The sequence below is a fragment of the Perna viridis genome, chromosome 15, assembly GCF_037379345.1.
Source record: "Perna viridis isolate PV_CMFRI_1.1 ecotype Kerala chromosome 15, ASM3737934v1, whole genome shotgun sequence".
NCBI lineage: Eukaryota > Metazoa > Mollusca > Bivalvia > Mytilida > Mytilidae > Perna > Perna viridis.
In genome coordinates, this window is record NC_142459.1 from 22630409 (window position 1) to 22656271 (window position 25863).

The 25863-nt window shown below is 34.5% G+C and overlaps 1 protein-coding gene across 1 annotated transcript in view; it reads right to left on the reverse strand.

The window, feature by feature from the left end:
- LOC148597492 (uncharacterized) overlaps positions 1-25863 on the reverse strand; it is a 66583-nt gene that overhangs the window by 12581 nt on the left and 28139 nt on the right. Inside the window, exons 16-27 of the mRNA XM_088563037.1 lie at positions 23488-23982; positions 22011-22865; positions 20335-20613; positions 18576-19223; positions 16721-17683; positions 13825-14787; positions 10758-11612; positions 9477-9764; positions 8824-9102; positions 5803-6405; positions 3345-4322; positions 966-1631 (exon numbers count right to left, since the gene is read on the reverse strand). Of these exons, the coding sequence (XP_088419163.1) occupies positions 966-1631; positions 3345-4322; positions 5803-6405; positions 8824-9102; positions 9477-9764; positions 10758-11612; positions 13825-14787; positions 16721-17683; positions 18576-19223; positions 20335-20613; positions 22011-22865; positions 23488-23982 (7872 nt within the window). The remainder of the gene's footprint in view (positions 1-965; positions 1632-3344; positions 4323-5802; positions 6406-8823; positions 9103-9476; positions 9765-10757; positions 11613-13824; positions 14788-16720; positions 17684-18575; positions 19224-20334; positions 20614-22010; positions 22866-23487; positions 23983-25863) is intronic.

The window sequence follows — 25863 nt, forward strand, 5'->3', positions numbered from 1 at the left end:
TGGGAGAAAATAAAATAAAAAAAATAAAAAAAAAACAAGTGTCAGATCCGATTACAAAATGAGACTGATTACACAAAGAGCCTTCTATTGAAACTACAATCAACTTTAAGTATCAGTCTCTGTAAAAGTCAGGCAGTGGGTGAAACTTGGTATGAAAAAACCATCATTTTGAAAGTGTAATTTTACTATTTGCACCATCAGAATCAAGGAAAACAGATATTATTTTCAGTATCATGTTGGTGCATTGAGTGTCAATTTCACAAAATTGAAATGCACTGAAAATGACCATTTCAAGGGTAGATAACTCTGTCAAAAACCTCATTTTTCTAACACTCTACTGAAAAAATTCTGAGTAAAACCAGGTTGCATAGATCAAATAATGGTATTTCAAATAGAGAATGTATCCTGGAGCATTGTTGATTGATACTACATTGTCAGATTGGTGGGGATTTTGTCATGCATGTTTCTAATTTTTCCCATTTTGCCTGATGCTTACAAACACTTACACTCAACGATACATTACTTTCCGACAGATAATTAAGGCAGTCCTCAACACTATTTTGTGGACCAGTCCTTAGAACTACTGTAAACCAACTTATTTTCGCGACTACTTTCTTACGTGTTTTGATGTTGTTGGCCAATTCCACAAAGAGATTTTATTATGTTTTTAATAAAATAATTGCTTAAACATATAAAGATAGTGCTTAAGTATGCTTTTTCGGGACTTTTCATTTTTACAATAATTCTACGTACCTGAAAGTTGCAAAAATTAATCTCTCGTTAAAATTAGTTAGTTTACAGTAATAAAATTTTAAGAGTTAATTCATACAGCCCAATTGACTACCAATTAAAAGTACAAAATTAGTCCTATTTAAAGTTTAGTAGGCACAAGACTTTATCTTTATGTAGTAATTTACAAAAACTTGTAAATCAAAATTAGAAATTAAACTGTTATAATACTAAACCTTTGCTGCCATCTTTTCCTTCATCTCCCTTCATTCCTTTGTCTCCTGACAGTCCTTTATCTCCACTGTCTCCCTTATCTCCCTTCTCGCCTGTATCACCTGAGTCACCTTTAGCTCCCTTTTCTCCAGAGTCACCCTTTTTGCCTTTTTCACCAGAATCACCCTTTTCTCCCTTTGGACCTGCATCACCAACTATTCCCTTTGATCCTTTCTCCCCTAAATCTCCTTTCTGTCCCTTTTCTCCTGAGTCTCCCTTATCTCCTTTGTCTCCGTCAACTCCTTTTTGTCCCTTATCACCACTATCTCCTTTATCTCCCTCATCTCCAGAGTCACCTTTGGTTCCTTTTTCACCAGAATCTCCCCTTTGTCCCTTCATGCCTTTAGCACCAGTCATACCCTTCATACCTTTGGATCCTTGGTATCCCTTCTCTCCTGTCATACCCTTTTCTCCTGCCAGTCCTTTCATGCCCTTATCCCCTGTTCTACCTTGGTCTCCTTCATTTCCTTTCAATCCCTTCTCTCCTTGGCCTCCCTTTTCTCCTTTCTCTCCTGAATCTCCTTTTGTTCCCTTTTCACCAGAGTCACCTTTTCTTCCTTTTTCTCCGCTATCTCCTTTGACTCCCTTTTCTCCAGAATCACCTTTCTCTCCCTTTCCACCTTCTGCACCTGAAGATATTTCATTTGTAAAATTACAGTGGATATGTTATTCTAGTCTATTCATCAATAATGATATTTCACATCTTTTTGAAAACAAGGCATTATTTGAATTTGAATTAATTTTTATTTAAGAAAATGAGTAAATAATTATTTATAGAACTTACCCTACTAAGGTGGTTAGTCATGCCGTCATGACTAAGGGGGTTAGTAAGTTCTGTTGCTTTTTGTTATCCAACTAACCCTACCCATTAGCCATGTCGGCATGACTAACCCCATTAGTAAGGGATACATGTAGTTTTACAAATTATTTTTTTGTCATTTTCTAAATTCCAAATAATTCCAAATTCAAATAATACCTTGTTTGAGTGTATTACATAATTTGAAGCCCCAATATTAAAAAATATGTTATTCCTTGGTAAAAGTAAATTGAATTATACTGCTTAAGTGAAAATTGTTTTTAAATTTTGATGGGACTTCTTTGTGTCTTGTGTCATGGAGATGCATTCTAGTTGCTAGTCTTACTATATTATACTCACCTGCAATATGATGGGTGCTGATGATAGATCAAGAAATGCTTACCATTCCAAAGCATCTGATATCACTCCCATTTTTTAGGGAGTTCATAATGCTAGTGCTTTAGTCCTTTTTTGTGTTACAGCTTGTTTTTATGTTTTTTGTCAGTTTTTATATATCATACTTTGTACATTGGTAGATCCAGAGGGGGTAAAGGAGGTTGGATCCTCCATTTTTATTGGAGGATTTGTCATTTTCATGTGTAATTGACAAAAATTGGTAAATAATGTCCTGGAACCCCCATTTTAATGAAGCTCTGCCTGGCACCCCTCCTTTTCAAAGTGTCTGGATATACCCCTGATTGTAATTTTTTCAATATATTTTGCATGCAGATCTTCCTAGTTTCCTCTTTTCATATTTAAGCCATGTACTTGCATTTTGGCAGATTTGAATTGTCCAATTATTGATGCTTTAGCATTTTGTTTTGATACTTAGTACATATCAGAATATATTAGTCTAAAAAAATACATGTATTAGGATTATCTCTCTTTTACCACAAACATTTTTAAGTTCATATAAGGTTAAGTCAATAAAAAGTAATCATGGTAATTCTCTACTAAAACTAAAAATTGAATTATTCCTTAATGTAAAACTATATCATCATGAGTTGGATTTAACCCCTTACTATTATTTTGGTTCCAAATAGTATATAAAGATCCAGTAAATAATTAAGAAGCACTCCAGCTAAGAATCATGCAAAATGTGATTTATGGGTAAAAAGTATACATATTTTTATTTTAGATATGTTGTTTGAATTGCCATAGTAAACAGAAATCAACATTCAAATTTTCATATAACCCCTGTTCTTACGACATGTAGGAGATAAAAAATATGTAAAATGCACTGTAGATTTCAAAATTAATAACTCTGTAAATGACACTCAAATACAATCAAATCTATTGGATTGTCAATGTTGATTATCTCCTAAGAGAAGGCAGATTTGAATGAATAATTACACAATTCATAAATTAGACCCATAAAAAAACTTAATTTACAAAATAAAAACATGTAGCCTTTGTTGGGGTACATCACATTTTTCAAATCTGCATGATTCTTACGAAGACAGCTACTTAAATGGGCACTCATTCAGAAAAAAGATATAAAACGAACAAAGTAAAAAAGAAACAAAAATTTCAAACAATAAATTACCTTTGTCTCCTTTCATTCCTTGCCCTCCCTCTGAACCTTTGTCTCCTTTCTCTCCTTTTTCTCCAGTGTCCCCTTTATTGCCTTTTTCTCCTTTAAAGCCTCTGACTCCTTGCTCTCCCTTCTCTCCTTTATCACCAGGTTTCCCTTTCTCCCCATCCTTTCCATCATCACCAGGACTACCAGGTGTACCTTCTCCACCATCTAGTCCTGGACTTCCTTGAGCACCTTTAGTTCCTTTATCTCCTGTATCACCTTTCATTCCTTTATTTCCCTGATCTCCTATCTTTCCTTTTTCTCCTACATCACCCTTCATACCCTTACCACCAAGGACTCCCTTTTCTCCCTTTTCACCAGAATCTCCTTTCATTCCCTTTTCTCCTGGTTCTCCACTTTGTCCTTTCATTCCCTTTGCTCCTGGAAGAATTATTCCTGGTGTTCCTGGTTTTCCTTGTTCTCCTTTTGGACCTTCGTTTCCCTCATCTCCTTTTTCTCCCTTTTCCCCGTTTTCCCCACTGTCTCCTTTTTCACCTTTCAAACCCTTAGCTCCTGTTGTTCCTTTGTCTCCATCAACTCCTTTTTGTCCTTGTGAGCCTTTCATTCCCTTGTTTCCTTGTTCTCCCTTCATGCCTTTAACTCCAGTATCTCCTGTCTCTCCCTTTTCTCCGGAGTCTCCTTTGATTCCTTTTTCTCCAGATTCTCCCTTCTGTCCCATTACACCTTTGGTCCCAGTCATACCCTTCAAACCCTTGGATCCTTTGATTCCCTTCTCTCCTTGCATTCCTTTTTCACCTGAATCCCCCTTCTCTCCAGTTTCTCCTTTCACACCTTTTTCTCCAATAATTCCTTTGTCTCCTTTATCTCCTCTCAGTCCCTTCTCTCCAGAGTCTCCCTTTTCTCCTTTCTCTCCTGGTTCACCTGAATCTCCCTTCATACCTTTCGGACCTGGTCCTCCATCATTACCATCTAAGCCTGGGATACCTGAAATGTGCAAAAAATGTTTGAAAAACGGGGAAAAAAAAGCACAAATCATTTTTCCCTGGTAGATTACCAGAACTATTTCTATGTTATCAAGCTTTGATTATTTCACTTTTTTACACAACATTTTTTTTTATAAAATATTTATTTAATTTCAGATCTAGCTAATAATAGATTAAATAACTGGAGGACGTGAATAACTAAAATATGATCACAAATGCTAAAGAACGCCTCGATTTAACGTGTGAGTGGAACTTGTGTTCTTGCCACGAGTGATCATATTTTGGTTATTCATGACAACCAATTGATTATCCTATTTATTATATATAGTTCCTTCATTGTTCATCGCTATTTTCAATTTAATTTTTAAATTTCATGAACGGAAGATTGATATTCATGTTGTGATGTTTTGTGATGTATTGGTGGGAGAAAGTGTTAAGAGTGAAATTACCAAATTAATTTCACTGTGTGAATTTATCCAAAATTTTGACACTGGGAACATTCTGTATATTACTGGTATCTATATAATAAACTATTCTATTGTCATGTTATTCATTTTTTCACAAATGGAAAAAATGATGTCTGGGTCGTGATAAAATCTAAGTGGATTTTCTCCAATAAAAATTCTTTTCCTGTATAATATGTCATTTTACATAAACAAGAGGCTCCAAGGAGCCTGAATTGCTCATGCTGGTTAAAGTGTGTATTTCATGGGCAGTAAATTTAACAAGGGGTTGTCCAACAATTTTGACTCAACAAGACTTTAGTAGGACTATCTAAAGATCATTTCAGCAATTGAAAGTTTCTTTCTATCTATTATTTTCAAGACATTGGATGAAAACTATAAAAAAAAAACATTTTTTATCTTTCAAGGGCAATAACTCTTACAAGGAGTCACCTGACAACTTTTATCTTTGAAGCCTTCTAAAAAGGGTCATTTCAGCTAAGAGATTACTTTGCTTAACCTAACAGTTGTTGAGATATATGTGAAAAACAACTGTCTGGCCCCTATGTTCAATTTTTAGTAATGGCAGCCATGTTTTTCAACAGATCAAATATCTCAACATTGGTTCTATGCAGGATACCCCAAGGAATATTCATACCAAGTTTGTTTTTAAAAGCTCAAGTAGTGTCAGAGGAAAAGATTTTTGAAAGAAATAACATTAAAAATAGCAAAAAATGTTGATAAAGGGCAATAATTCCAACATAGTTTAATGGATTAAAACCAAAATTTGACCAAAGATAGATCTCATCATGCTGAACACTTACACTAACCTAACAGTTTTGGAGAAAGATGTGAAAAACTACTGTTTGACACCTATGTTCTATTTTTAGTAATGGCAGCCATGTTTTTACCGACTTTGGTTCTAATTTGTCAAGTAGTTTTTAACGACAATGACGACGAAGGACGCCGATGGACGCTAAGTGATGGCAATAGCTCACATGGCCTTTGGTGCCTAACTACCACCAGACAACATCTTACCTTGATCACCTTTCCAGCCCTTAGGTCCTTGAATGCCTCGGTCTCCCTTTTCACCTTTCTCTCCTGAATTACCCTTACTTCCTTTTTCTCCAGAGTCTCCCTTAGCACCTTTTTCTCCTGAATCACCTTTATCTCCTTTAGTACCCTTAGATCCTTTAACCCCTTCTTCACCTTTCTCCCCCTTGTCTCCATGATATCCTTTTAGTCCTTTTTCTCCAGTTATACCCTTTTGTCCCTTTTCTCCAGGTTCACCCTTAACTCCAGGACCACCATCTTCTCCATCTTTTCCATCAGCTCCAGCAGGTCCTGGATCTCCTTTTTTGCCGTCATCTCCTTTCATTCCCTTTTCTCCAGAATCTCCCTTTTCTCCTTTGGAACCTGCAGCTCCTTGGTCTCCTTTCAGACCCTTCTCTCCATTGTTTCCTTTATAACCCTTTTCTCCCTTTTCACCACTGTCTCCTTTTTCTCCAGTCTGTCCTTTCATACCTTTAGCACCAGTCATACCCTTCATACCCTTGGATCCTTGGTATCCCTTCTCTCCTTGCATTCCCTTTTCTCCAGAGTCTCCCTTGGTTCCTTTCATGCCCTTTTCACCAGAATCACCTGAAAATATTAAGCACTTTGAAAAGATTTAATCACCTTTTTTTTATGCTGTATTCTACTCACATAAGCACTAAAGAGCTATGCCAGAAGCACAAGATATGCCTATTAACTTTAAGCTCTTTTTGTTACTTATTGAATATAATTGATGAATTAATGATGATTGAGAAAACATACCCTCACAATATGAAGATATCTAAATACAAGACCAATAAAGAAATTATTTAAATTAATTATTACCTAGAGTTTCATGATAATTCTTCGCAGCATTTCTTACTAATTTTACAAATAATGGGGAAAAAATCCATAATTTTATGAATTATGTCCAATAACTCGAAAATGAGAAAAAAAAAACTCTTGGAATTTCAACAAGAGCTTGCAAAAAGCAAAAAATAGGAAATCAAATCACTTTGGCATAAATTCAGAAATATTAGTACCATGAATTATTTTTAAATCAGAAAGGAAATTATCATGATTATAACAATGAAAAATGTTTCCTGAAAGTTTAATTCCCGAGAAGTGATAACAATTAATGTCTGAAAACAGAAAAAAAATCCAAGTCTCGGTACTGCATAAATATTTCCATAGACTTCTACAGTGAAGTACATATTTTTAAGATTTAAAAAAAAAATATGCAAATTGATTCGATAAAACTTTCACTTATGTAGCATCTTCAAGAACAGTGAAAGAAAAATTTTCAGCAAAAGAAGTAGGGTTCATCCACAAATTAGTCTTGAACTATAAATAGCCATTTTCTCTACTTTCACTTTCATTTTGCACTCATCAAACCAACCTTTTCATTGGAACATTTGTATGTTATAATGTCAAATTTTCTTAACAAACAGTTTGTCATCATATAGTGCTATATTTGCTCCATATCACTAGTCATTGTTCATATCTTTTGACAAAACATTAGTTTATATCACAATATTTTTAATATCCTCCATGTTTTGATGGACACCTGCTCAAGGATATACAATGCAATACTGGTACCTCCATGCTGTATTGAATTAATCCAATAATTGAAACCAAAAAAAAAAATTTCTTTGATAGAAAAAAAAACCTATTCACCAAAGTTTCATGAAAACTTTTCTAGTTATTGAGATTAAATTTTGAGATAGGGCCATCATTAATGACTTAATGAAAGAATTTCATTGGGCCATTTCATTACATACTTAGTAAGTAATTCTGAATACATTGGAATATTTTCAGTTCAAATGTGGCAAATGACACCTAATCCCATAGCATTGCAGTCACTGAAAGCATGACCATGATGAAAGACAGATGTACGGACAGACAAATGTTAACACACTGAGCTTGAGTTGTAATGCTCCTGAACATCATGCCAAAGTTGAATGGATTTGGTTTCACCCTTTCCAGATTACATTAATATGAATCTTTTGAATAATTTACATTGAATACTGAAAAATGATTTTTTATCAGATACAACATTTTGGCACTAACCCAATGATATGCTCCACAAAGAAAATTGTATTGGCACAGAAGAATTTACAAAAAAGAAGAAAATCAGTCAAGTACTGAGAGATGAAAACTAAAACAGTCATAGTCACTAGTACAGGCAAATGCATACATGACATATGCAAAGTTTTTATAAAGGAGGGTAAATGAAAAAACAAACAACCTACAACAAGGAAATAAAGTTCCAAGCCTCAAAATATAATAACTTAACAGGTAAGTGTCTCTCTCTATAAAAATCAGGCAGTGGATGAAACATGCTATTGAAAACACAACCATTTTTAAAGTGTAATTTGACAATTTTATTTGTGTTAATTGAGGTATAATTTCATTGAAATGCACTGGAAATCAACATTTCAAAAGCATATTATTCTGGTAAAGAGAACAAACAGTGATCTTTTCAAATAGAGAAATCATCATTTAGTGATATTACATTGTCAGATCAGTGTGTTTTTCATATGCATGTTTCTGATTTTTCCCAATATGCCTGATTCTTACAAAAACTTATACTTAAATAAGAATGAAAGAGACCAACATTTACATTATTTAAACTAGTATGTTTATGCTGCATTAGTAAAGAAAGACTCACATGTAACAAGATAAAATGAGAAAGCACTAAACTGAAATCTATAAAGCCAGGGACAGACAAAGGATTTCTAATTGAGGTATAATTTGAAAAAATGTAGTAGTGAAGCAAGGTAGAAAAAAACTTTTTGGGTAGAATTTGTCAAAACTTCAGATTTTATGCAAACATTTCCCAAATTTGAAATGTAGTCAGCAGGCACAACTTTCCTTGAATCAACTTGTAAGAAACCTATATACCTTTCCATAATCATCATTGGCAGATCCAGGGGAGGGGGTTCTCACTACCAGTACCCTCCACCTGTTGTTAAAAAAATTTAAGACCCCCACTTTCAAAATTTCTGATCCATCCCTAGTACATACCTTTTTCTCCTTGAGCCCCAGGAGTTCCACCCTCTCCTTTGGTTCCATTAACTCCTGGTAATCCAGGTTCTCCCTTTTCACCCACATCTCCCTTCATTCCTTTTTCTCCAGATTTTCCTGTGTATCCTTTGGTCCCCTTGGCTCCTTCGTCTCCTTTCTGTCCTTTCTCCCCAGAATTTCCTGTGTTTCCTTTCTCTCCCTTGTCTCCATCAGAACCTTTCATTCCCTTAACTCCTTGTTCTCCACTGTCACCCTTTTCTCCTTTCTCTCCTGAATTGCCTTTATAAAAAAAGATGATAATTTAAAATTCAAACTGGTGAAAATACTTTCTTATATACAAATGTAGATAGTGGTAAATTATCTAATGTACTATGAACAATAAATACATGTATTCTTTTATTTTACACATAAAATAAATTGTACTTTCAGCTCAGTCATCTGCAGGCTATTTGTAAAAACACTGTAACTGTATTTGACATCACTGATGAATTGGAGTACCAATCTGGTGATTACAAATATACTAGTGCCAAGAATGCTTGGAGATTTAATTAATTATCAAAGGATGAGAGGTGTGGAAAGTTTTGTTTTCAATGATGATGAATCTTGATGTAATTTCTTATCTCATTGATTTTGAGCTGCATTGACTCGCCTACCTGTCATTCCCTTTGCACCATCTTTTCCATCTGTTCCATTATTTCCATCATTTCCAGGTAAACCTTGTTTTCCCATATCTCCCTTGGCTCCTTTAATTCCCTTCTCACCCGAGTCTCCTTTCTTTCCCTTCTCTCCTGAGTCTCCTTTAGAACCTTTTTCCCCACTGTTACCCATCTGTCCCTTCATACCTTTAGCACCAGTCATACCCTTCATACCCTTGGATCCTTGGTATCCCTTCTCTCCTTGCATTCCTTTTTCTCCAGAGTCTCCCTTCTCTCCAGAGGCACCTGCATAAATTATAAAATAGTAGAATAAATATTGAAATTAACTTTTTTAAAACAATTGCTAAGTTGAGCATGGCATAACATTCTTGGGCTAAAATTTGTAGAAAACAGTTGTTTTATGCAAAAACTGATATAAACATGGTCTTACCCCCACTGATATGGTAAGTTGATATTGGACAGCATTCAAAATAGCCTACAAATTAAGCCTCATCTTTATTATCTTCAATCAGTTCACACATTGGGAGCCGAGATCATTGTGAGGAAATTTGGACAGATATACTGAATAATGTAGAGAATGAAGAAAAAAAGAACAAGGTGTTTCCAATACACCACCATCTTTGTGAGTGGGAATATAATTTTTCCACAGTTTTGGGATTTGTTAGGTAAAATTTGTAGAAGATCTGGATTTCATAAAAAAAAAAAAAACAAAAAACAAAAAAAAAAACATGTATATTTGTCTTCTTTCAAAAGGAACAAATGTCCCCTACACCCTCTATTAGTTGCCACAGGTAATTTTGTAGTAGTTTTAGAGGTAATATGATCTTAGGCTTTGCTTATATGAGGAACAAAGCTAAATGAGCTAACATAAGATTTTATACTACTCTAAATGTTTTAATTTTCGCTATTTTTGTAGTGGACAGAAAAGTATGAAAAAAAAACAAGAAAAACAGTACCAGTGAAATTGATTTCTATATAATGCTGATTATAATTAAAACTGGTTAAACAATATTATGGTCACAAGTACTTCTTAAATCTCTATATGTAAATGTAAAACTTCCTATAAATATGTGACCCAGAACCTTTCCACGTGCCAGGCAGTAAGATGTATCGAAAAATGTTAAAATAGTATGAAATAAAATATGAGCTAAGAAATCCATTATGCCCATATACAGTTGATTTATTTTGTTATCTACTTGGTACCAAAATATGAAATAATTATTCATGGAATTTACTCCTTATTCTAACAATAATTATGAAGGAATTCAACCCACTCACCTTTTTCTCCTTTCTCTCCTTCAGCACCTTGTGTTCCTTTCTGTCCCTCATCCCCTTTGGCTCCCTCCTTTCCCTTTTCTCCAGCTGTACCTTTGGATCCTGTCAAACCTTTCTGCCCAGAATCTCCTTTGACACCTTTAGCTCCTGCATCTCCTGTTTTTCCTTTGCTTCCCTTGAAACCTTTATCTCCTCTGTCACCTTTAATGCCTTTTTCTCCTTCCATTCCCATGGCCCCTTTTTCACCCTTTTCACCAGAATTTCCTTTAGATCCATTTTCTCCTGAGTCTCCTTTTTCTCCTTTAGATCCCACATTTCCTTTTTCTCCTCTTGATCCTTTTTCACCTGATGACCCCTTTACACCTTTTTCACCTTGTAATCCCTTGTCACCAGTCATTCCTTTCTCTCCTTCAATACCCTGGTCTCCTTTGTCTCCTTTCTCTCCCTTTTCTCCAGAGTTACCTTTATCTCCCGTATCACCTTTCTCACCAGATGACCCTTTGTCTCCTCTGGTTCCTTTTTCACCAGAATCCCCCTTTACTCCCTTTTCACCACTGTCTCCTTTTTCTCCTGTTTGTCCCTTCATACCTTTAGCACCAGTCATACCCATCAAACCCTTGGATCCTTGATATCCCTTCTCCCCTTGCACTCCCTTATCCCCGGTTGTACCTTTTATTCCTTTCTCCCCTGAAGCTCCCTTTTCTCCTTTTTCTCCAGATTCTCCCTTCTGTCCTCTTTTACCAGAGTCTCCCTTTCCTCCCTTTTCACCTGAATCACCCTTTTCTCCTTTGGATCCGACATCTCCTTTGTCACCCTTACTACCTACATCTCCTTTTTCTCCATTGTCTCCAGCAGTACCTACACAAAGAAAAACAATTAAACAAAAAAAAACAAAACAAAACAAAAAAAAACAAGGAAGAGAAACAAAATAATCTCAGTTATAAATTTTAAACATTAACTACAGTATTGGAGAAAATGTATAAACATAGGCGCAGGAAGCTTATTGGTACTGTTTTTGATACAGAGACATAAGGCCTTACCGCGAAAATATGAAAATCACTGTTACAGCATACCGTACCTGTCAAAATTATTGGTACAGTCGAAGCAGTACCAACTGTACCAGTTCCTACGCCCATGATAAAAGATGGTTAATGTGAACATTTGTGAACTATGAATTGGATCATCTTAACAAAAACCTTTTACCATATTGCTAGAAAACCTGCAAGTATCATTGTTGTAAGTTTTTTAAGGAAGTGGAAAGCTTACCTATTAAGAAGCACTCCAGACAAGCATCACGCAAAATGTGATTAATGGTTGGAAAGCCTGAATCTTTTAATTTTTGATTTTTTGTTTAAAATGTTAAAGTAAATATAAATTTACATGTGGCTTTTCATTAAACCTGTTCATAGGAGATATAAATCATAAGGAATGCACTATAAAATTCAAAATTAAGGGAGATAACTCAGCAAAAGATTCTAAAATACAGTATAAACAATTAGATTTTTGATTTTCAATGTGGATTATCTCCTAAGAGCAAACAGATTGAAATGAATAGTTCTATGTTTCATCATAAAGACCTATGAAACAACTTAATAACGAAAGTAAAAATGTGTAGCCTTTGTTTGGATGTATCACATATAACAGAGCATGATTCTTACAAAGACTACTACTAAACAACTTAGAATAAGAAAAGATGCACCTACACTTGCCAAAAAAGTCAAAGTAGGAGCATCATAGAAACATTTTTAACAGATGAACCCCAATACATGAAAGATTTGCCTATTGACACTTGGGTAACACAATAAATTAATATTTTGTTCACTGAGAAACTTATTGTTACGTAAATCTTTTATCAACCTTTCATAAACTTGTGCATGTGTATGTACAAGAACATATATAGTACCTGAACCAACCCGTGCCACTAAAATAGTGATCGGTCTTCAATCACCCATCAGTTTCCTATCAGTCATTGATCCATGAAACCGATTTATTAAGCTGGTGATCGCATCAGGTGACCACAGAGCAGCCAATATATTTTACGGATTCTGTTGTTTCGTTTGTCAATTTTGACACTCATTTACATAATGCGATAAATTTAATATAAATTAGTTACCTTTAATTTACATTTGTTTTATCTTTAACAAAACACAATATGTGGATTTAAAATATCTAAAATTTAAGGTAAAATTAATATGGTGGATTTACTCCAATGGAAATACTTAAATTTATATAAGCTGATTATCCATCATTTAACAACAAAACAGCAATAAGATCAGTCATCGGTTATCATGATCAGTTATCAATCTGTCAGCAATCAATCAGTCAGAAGTCATCAATCAGTTGTTGAATCAGTTCAGGGACTATATAGATGAAAATATTTTTAGAAGATTTATTCTTAAAAAAATAGGAATAGTTTCACAAATGTGACTATGCTGATTTGGATCAAATATCATCACAAATATTCTGACATATCACAAAAGTTCAAATGAAAAACTGAGATTTTTTAAAAATTAAGAGAGCTTCCCATTTTAGATATATATACATATACACATTTCCAAAGTTTAATTTCAATCGATGCAAGCATTTTCTATTTATTGTGTAAAAGCAAACTTAAAACCACTCCTTTTTTATGAATTTATTTCCACAACTCAAAAAGGAAAAGTTGATTTGTTTCAAAAAATAAAAGGGTGCTTCCCACTATAGATATATGCACTATTACAAAGCTTCAATATTTAATTTGTGCTAGCTTTTTATGAGTTATTATTCGAAAACATGCAGGACGGACTAACAGACAGACAGATGGACAAACAGAAAAATGAGGGTTAAACAATATGCCCCAAATTTAATTTGCGAGGACATGATCACAATTTAGCACAAATTTGCTAATAATCAATACTATGCATTTCTTCCTTACACAATTATTTACAAGACAAAGTTGATCTTGTACCATATAGCTGTCAAAGACCATCATAATTGAACAAACAAAGGTGAATAATTTGAAACAAAGAGTGAGGTTTGTTTCATGTCAATATTGGGAATCTTTTGCCTAATTGATACACACAATAAATACCTTTGGATCCTTTTTCTCCAGAGTCTCCTTTTTCTCCTGAATTTCCTTTTTCTCCTTTAGATCCCACATCTCCTTTAGCGCCCTTTTCACCAGAGTTTCCTTTGGATCCCTTTTCACCAGAATCTCCTTCATCTCCCTTTTCGCCACTGTCTCCTTTTTCTCCTGTTTGTCCCTTCATACCTTTAGCACCAGTCATACCCTTCATACCCTTGGATCCTTGGTATCCCTTTTCTCCTTGCATTCCCTTTTCACCTGAGTCTCCTTTCATACCTTTTTCACCTGATAACCCTTTGTCACCAGTCTGACCTTTTTCTCCTGAGTCTCCCATTGCTCCCTTTTCTCCAGAATCACCTTTATCTCCATTTGATCCCTTTTCACCAGTTGCACCTTTCATTCCCTTTTCTCCAGAATCACCTTTTTGTCCCTTTTGTCCAGATGTTCCCATGTGTCCTTTAAGTCCCTTTTCACCAAAATCACCTTTAGCACCTTTCTCCCCATCATCCCCTATGTCACCTTTTTCTCCCTTTTCACCTTCAGATCCCTTGTCACCCTTTTCTCCACTGGCTCCTTCCGCACCATTTTCTCCTATTATTCCTTTTTCTCCTTGCACTCCCTTATCACCAGTGTTTCCTATAGCACCTTTCTCTCCAGAATCGCCTTTTGAGCCTTTGCTTCCTGTGAATCCTTTATCTCCTTTGTTTCCTTTCTCTCCAGAATATCCTTTTTCTCCAAAGTCTCCCTTCTGTCCCTTTTCACCAGAATCTCCCTTTTCTCCCTTTTCGCCACTGTCTCCTTTTTCTCCTGTCTGTCCATTCATACCTTTAGCACCTGTCATTCCCTTCATACCCTTGGATCCTTGGTATCCCTTCTCTCCTTGCATTCCCTTTTCTCCTGTCATGCCTTTCATGCCTTTTTCTCCAGAATCTCCTTTGGTTCCTTTTTCACCTGATTCTCCTTTAGATCCTTAGAATAATAAAAAAAAATAATTTAAAAAGTGAAAAATTCCAAAGCAATCATGAATCTCTCTATATCTAACTTAAAAAGGCTGAATCAAAGCACATACATCACCCCCCCCTCAAATTTCTTGTCCTCCCCCCCCCACCCCTCAAATTTCTTAACAGACATAACAGACCAAAAGGGAAATAACTCAAAAAAGTAAAAAAAATCTGTATTTTATATAAATTAAGAGGGAGCTTCTATCAATAGAAATTAAAAATTCATCAAAGTTCCATTGACATTACTGATATACAACCCAAAACAGTAGAACAACTCATTTTTGTATGAATGAAGTCCAATAACATGTGTAACTCACAAATGTAAATTCTGAAGATTATAAAAAATGAGCTTACATCAATTGATATAAACAATTTTGCAAAACTTCACAGAAAGTGGTGGAAGTGTTTTTAAGTTATTAAGTGAAGTGTTGATGTCAGATGGACAGACAATGGTACACCATAAAACAGATCTAAAAAGATAGGCATAATTAAAAGTCAATTAAAAAATTGAAATGAGGCCTTCTTTTATGGACAAACATTTTTATAAAAAAATTATTAAAATCCATCAAAATGTGTTTGAGATATTGTATAATGCATGACTAAATATGGTGATGGACAAACAGAAATATACTGTTATTTATATGTTATACTGAAATTAAAGTGTAAAACAGACATACAATCCTTAAGGCATTTGAGTACTGTAAACATATTAATTTTCGTTGTGGAAAGAAAAGCACGAAAAATGGTATCTGGGAAGTTGATTGTCAATACTATAATACTCCAATATAATTTATCTTAACCATAAAAAATTGACACCCGCATATATGGCTACAAAATCTGAGAAAATCAGCAACTGCAAAAATTAATACATTTACAGTATCCAAATCAATCATCACCGAGATGATATAATCATAGATAACAATATTAAATGGTATATGCTTAATCAGGAGGTCTGCAAGGAGCATTGTGGAAATATTTCCATTTCTTCCAGTCGTTACGTAGAGTCCAGGTAGCATATTTTGTAAGCAAGCCGTTTCATATAATCCTAGACTGTATCAATACATATGTATCAGCCCCAAAGAAATACCAAAGACTTTAAACTTGGAAATCACTGCTACTTCGCCACAAACGAATAGGTAAATGCTCAGCAAATGCACTGTAAATGGACGCTTCTATCATACATTTTAAACTCATGATATCCAAACACTTCTATTCATGTCTATTGTGTATTTAAAATGATAGAAAGACTTTTGATTGCACCATAACATGTTACTTACAGTTCAAATCAAAAGTAAGTGAAATGATAAAAGTGTAAGAGATGGCCGTAAGCAGTAAAATATCCTTGAATATCAAAAGTTTCTGATTTTACAATGCTATTGTACAGTATGTGGTCAATTTTTGGAGACTTAAAACATTCTCTATCAACTGTCTGATAAATAACAGAATGAGATATTTTAAAACCAAATCTTGATTAAAGATAAAGTGTTCCTGATAATAGCCTTTTCATAATGTGCTAATGAAAATAATTTCTGCCAATTAAAATGTTGTTTTTTTTGTAATTTCAATGAAAATTCAAAAAATAGATTACTAGTCATAATAAAGCAAATTATAAAAGGTTTACAAAATTAGCTTTAGCTGGCAGCCTACATTAATGTGCTACAAAAAAACATATTTCAATTTTGAATAAATAATATTTACATAACTCCGATCCAAAATCATGAGAATTAAATAAAATTTGGATAATCTTTTCAGTCTATTTTTTGTATTCATCTTACGGTATAAAGCAAAAATAGTTTTCTGTCTTAAAGATGGAAAAAAACAAATATGATATAATTGATCAAAATCAAAATGAATTTGACTCTAAACATATAATTCTAGTTTTGAATTATTAATTTAATTACCTTTTTCACCAGAATCTCCCTTCTGTCCTTTTTCTCCTGTATCTCCTTTATCTCCGTTTTCACCTGAATCTCCTTTCTGACCTTTTTCACCTGATTCTCCTTTGTGTCCCTTTTCTCCAGAGTCACCTTTAGTTCCTTTCTCTCCAGAAGTGCCTTTCTGCCCCTTCACACCTTTATTTCCAGTCATGCCTTTCACTCCCTTGGATCCTTGGTAACCCTTCTCTCCTTGTATTCCTTTTTCTCCGGTTGTTCCCTTCATTCCCTTCTCTCCTGAAACCCCCTTTTCCCCAGAATCTCCCTTTTCTCCTTCATTTCCTTTTTCTCCTTTTTCACCTTCCCTGCCCTGGTCACCCTTTCCTCCTTTTGGTCCTTCAACTCCTTTCATGCCCTTTTCACCATTATTTCCATTGTCTCCCTTCATCCCTTTGCTGCCATCGTTGCCCCTTTCTCCCTTCTCTCCTGATTCACCTTTTTCACCTTTGTTTCCTGTATCACCTTTTAGTCCCTTTAATCCTGTATCACCCTTAGCTCCTCTGTTACCAGTGGTTCCTTTCTCTCCTTGCATTCCCTTTTCTCCAAAGTCACCCTTCTCTCCTTTTTCACCAGAATCTCCCTTTTCTCCTTTTTCACCACTGTCTCCCTTTTCTCCAATTTGTCCCTTGATACCTTTAGCACCTGTCATGCCCTTCATACCCTTGGATCCTTGATATCCCTTCTCTCCTTGCATTCCTTTTTCACCAGAGTCTCCTTTCACACCCTTTTCTCCAGAGTCTCCTGTTTGTCCTTTTTCTCCAGAGTCCCCTTTATCTCCCTTGTCACCATCATTGCCTTGCTCTCCTTTAGATCCTGTACCTCCTGTCATTCCTTTTTCTCCTTTGTTTCCCTGCATTCCCTTGTCCCCTTTGCTACCATTGTCTCCTTTGGATCCCTTTTCACCAGTAGATCCCTTATCACCTTTTTCTCCTAAAAAATTAATTGAACATATTTCAATATCCTAGGGAAGATATGCATATCTTAATAACAACCTTCACAGAATCTGTTTTGCAGTAGCCTCATATACTGAACCCCATTTCTAATGTCCTAGCTTGTAGTGAAAAAAAAAAAACTTGATAATTAACTTTGATAGTTTACTTTATAATATAGGTAATTTTCCATAAACTAACTTAGCACGGTGACATCATTAGCTTTGATGGGTCGGCAATCCGCAATTGATATAATTATATTTAGCTTTGATAAAGTGACAAATTCTTATTTTGACATTAATTGATTTGAAATTAAATTAAAATAATTGTTTTTTTTTTTAATTTTTGACCAAGTTATGCTCACATGCAACTTTTGGGGGTCTACATTTCTTCACAAACTGTTTCACAGTTCAGAAAGCATAAACTGCCCAAAAGTTGGTTATTTTGCATAACAGAGTCAAAAATTAAAAACAATCCTTAAATAATACATAAGTCATTGTACATGTTATGAATTATAAATTTTTGTATTTTTTGTACTTTAAGAAATGATTAGAATAATAAGCCTATCCATGAACTTGCTTCATACTCCCACATATTTAGTAAATAATGTTACCAAGTTAAATTCTGTATCCTGTTTAATATATCTGACTCAGATTTCTCTGTCACCGTTTCTTAATTTCTTGACATATAGGAGATATTTCACGGCATGAAGTTTCATGAGAATTTACACATGATATTAGAGATGTTTTAACAACATTATATTAGACAGACAGACTAAAACAGTATGCCAACAACCGTGTAAGCGAAAGGTAAGCGAATTCTAGATAGTGCTTTAACAGTGGTACTGAAATCAAGAAGTTGGCTCAAAGATGAATTTAAGTAATATTTTGTACCTGAGTCTCCTTTAGTGCCCTTCTCGCCTACAGATCCTGTGTCACCTTTTTCTCCCTTTTCACCAGAGTCTCCTTTATCTCCCTTTTCACCACTGTCTCCTTTTTCTCCTGTCTGTCCCTTCATACCTTTAGCACCAGTCATACCCTTCATACCCTTGGATCCTTGATATCCCTTCTCTCCTTGCATTCCCTTTTCTCCTGAGTCTCCTTGGGTTCCTTTCATGCCCTTTTCACCCGAGTCTCCTATGTCACCTTTAACACCTTTTTCGCCAGAATCTCCTTTAGACCCTTTTTCTCCTAAATCTCCCTTTATTCCTTTCTCGCCTGAATCTCCTTGGTTGCCCTTTGATCCTTTTTCACCAGTAAATCCTGTATTTCCTTTCATTCCTTTTTCTCCAGAATCACCCTTTGTACCTTGTTCTCCTTCAGCTCCCATAAATCCTTTATCTCCCTGCATTCCTTTATTGCCAGTGTCTCCTTTCTCTCCTTTTTCACCTTCAGACCCAGTATCTCCTTTGGAACCTTTGCCACCTTCTTCTCCCTTATCTCCTTTAGATCCCTTTTCACCCGAATCACCTTTGAATCCTTTCTCTCCAGAATCTCCCTTTTCTCCTTTTTTACCAGAATCTCCCTTGAAACCTTTGGTACCTTTTGAATAACAAACAAGACACAGATAAATATGAAATCAAATTAGAGTTTGAAAATTTTGAAAGGATTTAGTATCTAAGTTATACATATAAGTTGCAATGGCGCCTAACTTTATAATTCAAACCAACTTTAACCCAACAGAATTTTTATTGATAATAAGTGAAATTTAATGGGTGTCATAATTACTGTAAAGATGTACATTGTATCATACTTATATGTGACTTCCATTTGTACTTAAGATCATTCCCGTCTCAATCGTCAGCTTTGCAAAACAAAAACTAAACACGTTCAATTTCTTTGTTTTTAATCTCAATCAAAAAATGCTTTGTTTTGCTCATAATTTTACCAGAAATGCTGACAAATTATTAACTTTTTGTTACTATTTCACTGATCCATAAACCACATATTCAAATTATAATATCCAGTAAAACATGTTTTATGTGAAACCACAGTCAATATGGTTGTTGTGAAAGTTGATAATTCTAAATAATTGCCTTTTTTTCTCTTAGAAACACACGAAATTCCTTAAAAAAAACAAAAAAAAGATTGTTTCAGTCACACCAGTTTCAGACCTGTTAATTAATATGATAATGTGTCACTACATGTATTACACAAAAATGACCTAACAAAATGTTCTTTCAGAAACTTGTATAAAAATTAAGAGTTAATTGTTAATTTTTCAATCAAAATGTATACAGCTTGAGAAAACAAACTCTTCATGCCAAGGTTTGCTGTGTAAGTATAAGAGTAAGAGCAAATGATATCTTTTTTCAACATAAATTTGAAAATAACATGAAATTAGCTGTTTTAAAACAATTTGGAATGTGTTTCTTCAGTTTACATATTACCACATCAACTACTGAAATATGTGTATTTAAAATTCATTTCAATATTTATTGTACTTACATTTTAGGGGTTGACTTTGATAATTATTGAACAAACATAATCTAACAAATATATATTGTATATGCAAATATAGTCATGTTAAAATTATTCCATTCAAAATTTTATAAATACAACATTCTCGAATACTTAAGCTTAAATGTACACTTCAAAAAGACAGAGACAACAAAGTAATACTCTTTTTCAGTATACAATTTAAATAATCTACCTTGGTCTCCAGCACTGCCCTTTGATCCTTTAGCCCCATCATCTCCTTGATCTCCCTTCATTCCCTTTTCTCCTGAATCTCCCCTCTCTCCTTTTTCACCAGAATCACCCTTATCTCCCTTTTCACCACTGTCTCCTTTTTCTCCTGTCTGTCCCTTCATACCTTTAGCACCAGTCATTCCCTTCATTCCCTTAGATCCTTGGTATCCTTTTTCTCCTTCCATTCCCTTTTCTCCAGTGTCTCCTTTCATTCCCTTCTCACCAGAGTCTCCTTTTTCACCTTTTAAAAACAAGGGAAAGAAATAGATAATTTGCTATATGTTGCAAAACATTATATACAATTTTGAAAATTATACATGTATGTACAAATTTGTTTGAGTTCTGAACATAAATATTACCCGTTAACATGAATTGATGCCTTATAAAAAATCACCAAAGGGTTTCATATGTCAACAATTTATCTGAAAAAAAACCTATACATGTTTTCTTGATTCTTTTCATATCATGGTTACCTACTAATGAAAAATTGTTAAGTTACTTAACTGAAATCAAATCAATTCAATACTAATTTGAAAAGAGCAAATACAAGTGGTGATTCCCATCAGTTGACCAATTTAACGAAGTACAGCTATTAAAAACATTTATAATGCCAAATAAAATTAATTAGAAGATTTTGAATCCCCTCTTGCCCCTAAAAAATTGACAAAAAATAAAAAAAATTGGGGCAGGAATTTCAAAATCAGGATTTGTTTCACATCAGTTTCTGGTATCGAGTATTATAACCCAAATCTTTCATTTCTTGGTGACTAAAACGATATGGCTATGGATTTAGAACATATCTATACTTCAAAATAGCTAAAAGTAGACTAGCATATATCTGGAGTAAAAATCTACCTGCCCCATATTTTTTTTTAAAGTTTGATGAAAATCTACTATTAATGTTTACTTGGTCTTAAATTGTGCTAAGGATAAACTCAATATAAAACAATAAAAAAAAATAGAATTCTTACAAATTTCATATTTAACTCTTTGACAATTATAATGTGGGCATTGAAATATGAAATGTATCTCATCTCTCACTCTTTCACCACAAAAGAAAAAAAACAGAAACATTTTACTATTTACTATACAGAGAGTCAAATCAAGACAAAATATTTAAAGAGTATCAGTCCATATAAAATTCAGACATCGCCTGTAGCAGAAGTGACTGGTAGCATAAGAAACCCAACCACATAATGCTCTTTGGTCTATATATGCAATATTTTCATACAACACAAGTCCTTTCTGTATTCAAATATTTTTTTTTTAGAAAATCATACATTTATCTCCAACTAAAATCATCCAAATCAAACCAAATCAAGAACAATAACTACATGAACTATTTCATACACAATTCATATCATGAGGTCTGAAACTGTTTCTAAATTAGAAATGAAAATGATTTAGGTGGGTTTTAAGCATTAATCACCATTGCCTGATATTTATAAAGACTGCTAGTTAAACACAACAATGTTAATATATTGCGTTCAGAAAAAAAAAAAACATAAGGGCAAAAGCCCTTAGAAATAAACAAACAGAGCAAGCATGTGATTAAATTTTGAAAGCACATTTGATACAATGCAATTCAATAAAACAAATGAAAGAATATTTCACAGTAATTAATATATATTTTTTTACCTTGGTTTCCTGTTGTTCCCTTGTCTCCTTTTTCTCCAGAATCTCCCTTTTGTCCCTTCTCTCCTGAATCTCCTTTCGATCCATGGTCTCCCTTTTCCCCTTTGTTTCCAATATCACCTTTTTGTCCTTTCTCTCCTGAGTCTCCTTTCTGGCCCTTTTCACCAGAGTCTCCTTTTATTCCTTTCTCACCTGATTCTCCTTTCCTTCCCTTTTCTCCAGATTCACCTTTGTCTCCCTTATCTCCATTTTCACCTGAATCACCCTTAGTTCCTTTCTCTCCTTCACCTCCTTGGTTCCCTTTTTCACCTTTAGGTCCTTCCCTTCCCTCAGTTCCTTTATCTCCTGTTGATCCTTTTTCACCCTTCTCTCCAGAATATCCCTTCTGGCCCTTTTCACCACTGTCACCTGTTTGTCCCTTCATACCTTTAGCCCCAGTCATACCCTTCATACCCTTGGATCCTTGGTATCCCTTATCTCCTTGCATTCCTTTATCACCAGTTTCTCCTTTCCCACCTTTCTCTCCTAAATATCCTTTAGCACCCTTCTCACCAGAATCTCCTTTTTCTCCTTTTTCTCCAGCATTCCCCTTAGCTCCTGACATTCCTTTTTCACCAGAAACTCCTTTCTTTCCTTCATCTCCTTTAGTGCCCTTCTCACCAGAATCTCCTTTGTCACCTTTCTTTCCTTTTTTGCCTTCATCACCTGTTTGTCCTTTTTCTCCTTCTGCTCCTCTTTCTCCTTTATCTCCTTTTTCTCCTGTTTCACCAGAACCTCCCTTTTCTCCTTTTTCACCACTGTCTCCTTTTTGTCCCTTATCTCCATTAGTTCCTGCTGTACCCTTGGATCCTTTCTCACCTACAACATAATTGTTTTAAAAATATGGTATTCTATAGACATAGATACCTTACATTAATAAAAGAAGAAGAAAAGGCAGATATAGTGATTATTTCTGTATAAAACATAAAAGAGTTAAGAAGACATGAAAAAACTCAGGGTGGCTCTTCTGTATATATGCAAGAGAAACAAGTCAAAGTATTTTAGACAAAAACTAATACTCTATCACCAACTCTGGTAAAGATTACATCATATTTGGTTTAGTTCACTTTTCAAACATCCAACACAAAAGATCTCCCTGTATACACATTTGTATAGAATGTTCAATCACCTTAAGAAGTTTTATCACAAAATGTTGCTTAGACAAGAAAATCTATCATCAAAGTACAATTATCTCTCTTGCTAATACTTAGAAAAAAATGGCCTTGTATACTACATCTTCGTATAAGTTTTCATCATTAAAGTTGATACAATTATGATGAGCATTGATGGAATGAAAGTCACAATAAATTATAAAAAGGGAGTACAGATTCCTATGTGCCCTATATAACAAGAGAAATTTAGTAATGAAGCAAACTTAATAAAATATAACTTGTTTCTTTGAAGAACAATAACAATGTTCAGATATAAAAATAATTTTTACCAGAATCTCCTTTTTCTCCCTTTTCACCAGAATCTCCTTGCTCTCCTTTTTCACCACTGTCTCCTTTTTCTCCTCTCTGTCCCTTCATACCTTTAGCACCAGTCATACCCTTCATACCCTTGGATCCTCGGTAACCCTTTTCTCCTTGCATTCCCTTTTCTCCAGAGTCTCCCTCCAAGCCTTTCTCTCCTGAATCTCCTTTGGTACCCTTTTCACCAGAGTTTCCTTTTTCACCAGAGTCTCCCTTCTCTCCTTTAGGTCCTTCTTGTCCTTTGTCACCCTTTTCTCCCTGTTCACCACTGTCTCCCTTGAAACCCTTGTCTCCTTCTTTACCAGTTTCTCCTTTTTGTCCTTTCATACCATCTTCTCCACTGTCTCCTTTGACTCCTTTTCCCCCAGAATCTCCTTTTTCTCCCTTCTCTCCTGATTGGCCTGTGTCACCTTTCTTTCCCTTCTCTCCAGCTTCACCACTGTCACCTTTAGAACCTTTGGAACCTGAAAGAAGTTTGCATTTTTGTGAAATATGTCACAAAAATATCTCTATGATTAAATAAGACAAAAATTGGAAAAGTCACAATGAAACAGGAAGCTGATATCAGAAAGCAATAAAAATATTTCACAAGTACTGTAAGCAAGCTCACATAGAGAACATCTCGAACTTCCAACGGACTTAAATATAAAACGCTTGTTTGATTATCTCCCTTAGTCAATAGTATCATCCAACGATAATTATATACCTTCATGCACATCTATGTATGATACCCAACCTTCCTATAAAATAACATCAAATTATCTTATGTAAATCAGGAGGAGTTGTGCTTATTAGGTTTCAACATGTAAATCCCAAAACCTTAATTTGGATTACCTCCCTTTAGATGTTCTCTGTCAGTAAGTATATACCTTCATTCACATCCACATATGATACCTAAGCTTTCTATAGAATTTCATCAAAATCCCTTGAGTAGCTTAGGAGGACATACTCTGAAACATGAATGGTACAAAACCATTGTGTCAGAAGTGACATACTGGAAATGGCGTTTGTAGTAAGGAAATTATTTTCATTAACTTTCAACACAAACAGACAGCATAAGTTAAAGGAAGTCTTGCATGTTTCTGTTTGTCAAGACTTCTTTTCTCATCTGCCATTTCACTAGTGACTCTGCAGATGGTTCAGAAAAGCAGAGGACAGTTACCATACCAGTACACTTGGTCCATGCTTCCAGTTTTTAGTGGAGTCTGAGTTGCTCATAAACTTTTGTTTCTTTGTATGTGTTATTTTGGTTATTTCAGGTTTTTAGTAGTGTGAGTCTATTTTCCCTGTCTTTTATTTATCCTTGGGATGTATTCCACTCTGATCTTGGTCCCCTTGATTACTGGTACTATACCCAGCTTTTAAATCAGGGGATATAAAAAATAACAAAATACTGTAAGTAAGCATCTCATGGCAGATGTTTAATGAGATCTTCCAACATCTAAGATCTGAATGGGTGACCATTTTTGTGGCTGTTTATAATGTAAACAGAATAAAGTTGCTTTTAAAAATAATTAGGTAGCACTCCATCTAAGAACCATGCAAAATATGATTCGTGGTTGGAAATTATTTTTGATAGTTTGTTTAAAATGTTTAAGTAAACAGACAGTATTGTGTGGCTGTTCATATTATCCTTGTTTGTGGGAGATGAAAATTATATAGAATGTACTGTAGAATTCAAAATTAAGGGAGATAACTCTGTAAATGACGCTAAAATACAATAGAATCTTTCAGATTTTCCATGTGGATTTTCTCATAAGAGCAGCTGTGTTGCTTGGGACAAAAATGAAAATATGTAACCTTTTTTTGAGCTGAATCACATTTTACATAATTTGTATGACTGCTACTTATAACCACTAATCATGCAAATGACATTATACTCAAACATTAAAACAGATGTTTATACCATTGAAATACACAAGAACGACAACATCCCTACCAGAATGATTTCATTCTAAGAGTATTGCATGGCAATACACCATCAATAGAACATAATGAAAACTTCAGGCATAATATTTATTAAAAAGAAAAGCGCAGAAACGTAGTCTGTATTAATTTTCTAAGTCCAAGGGACATAACTCAGCCAAAAAAAACAATGGAATGGAACAAAACTAAAACCTGTTCTGTAATTTGTCCTTATAAAGCAATATACCAAATATCAAATCTAGATCTGCTAGCATGAAGGAAAAAGTGCAGAAAACCGAGTTACTGCATAAATTTTCTGAGTCCAAGGGCAACAACTTGGCATCAAATCAACAGACAGGAATAAAACTGGTTATGGTTAAGCAATGTATATCTACAAGAAATGTATAAAACTGAGTTTTTGCATGAACTTTCAAGTCCAA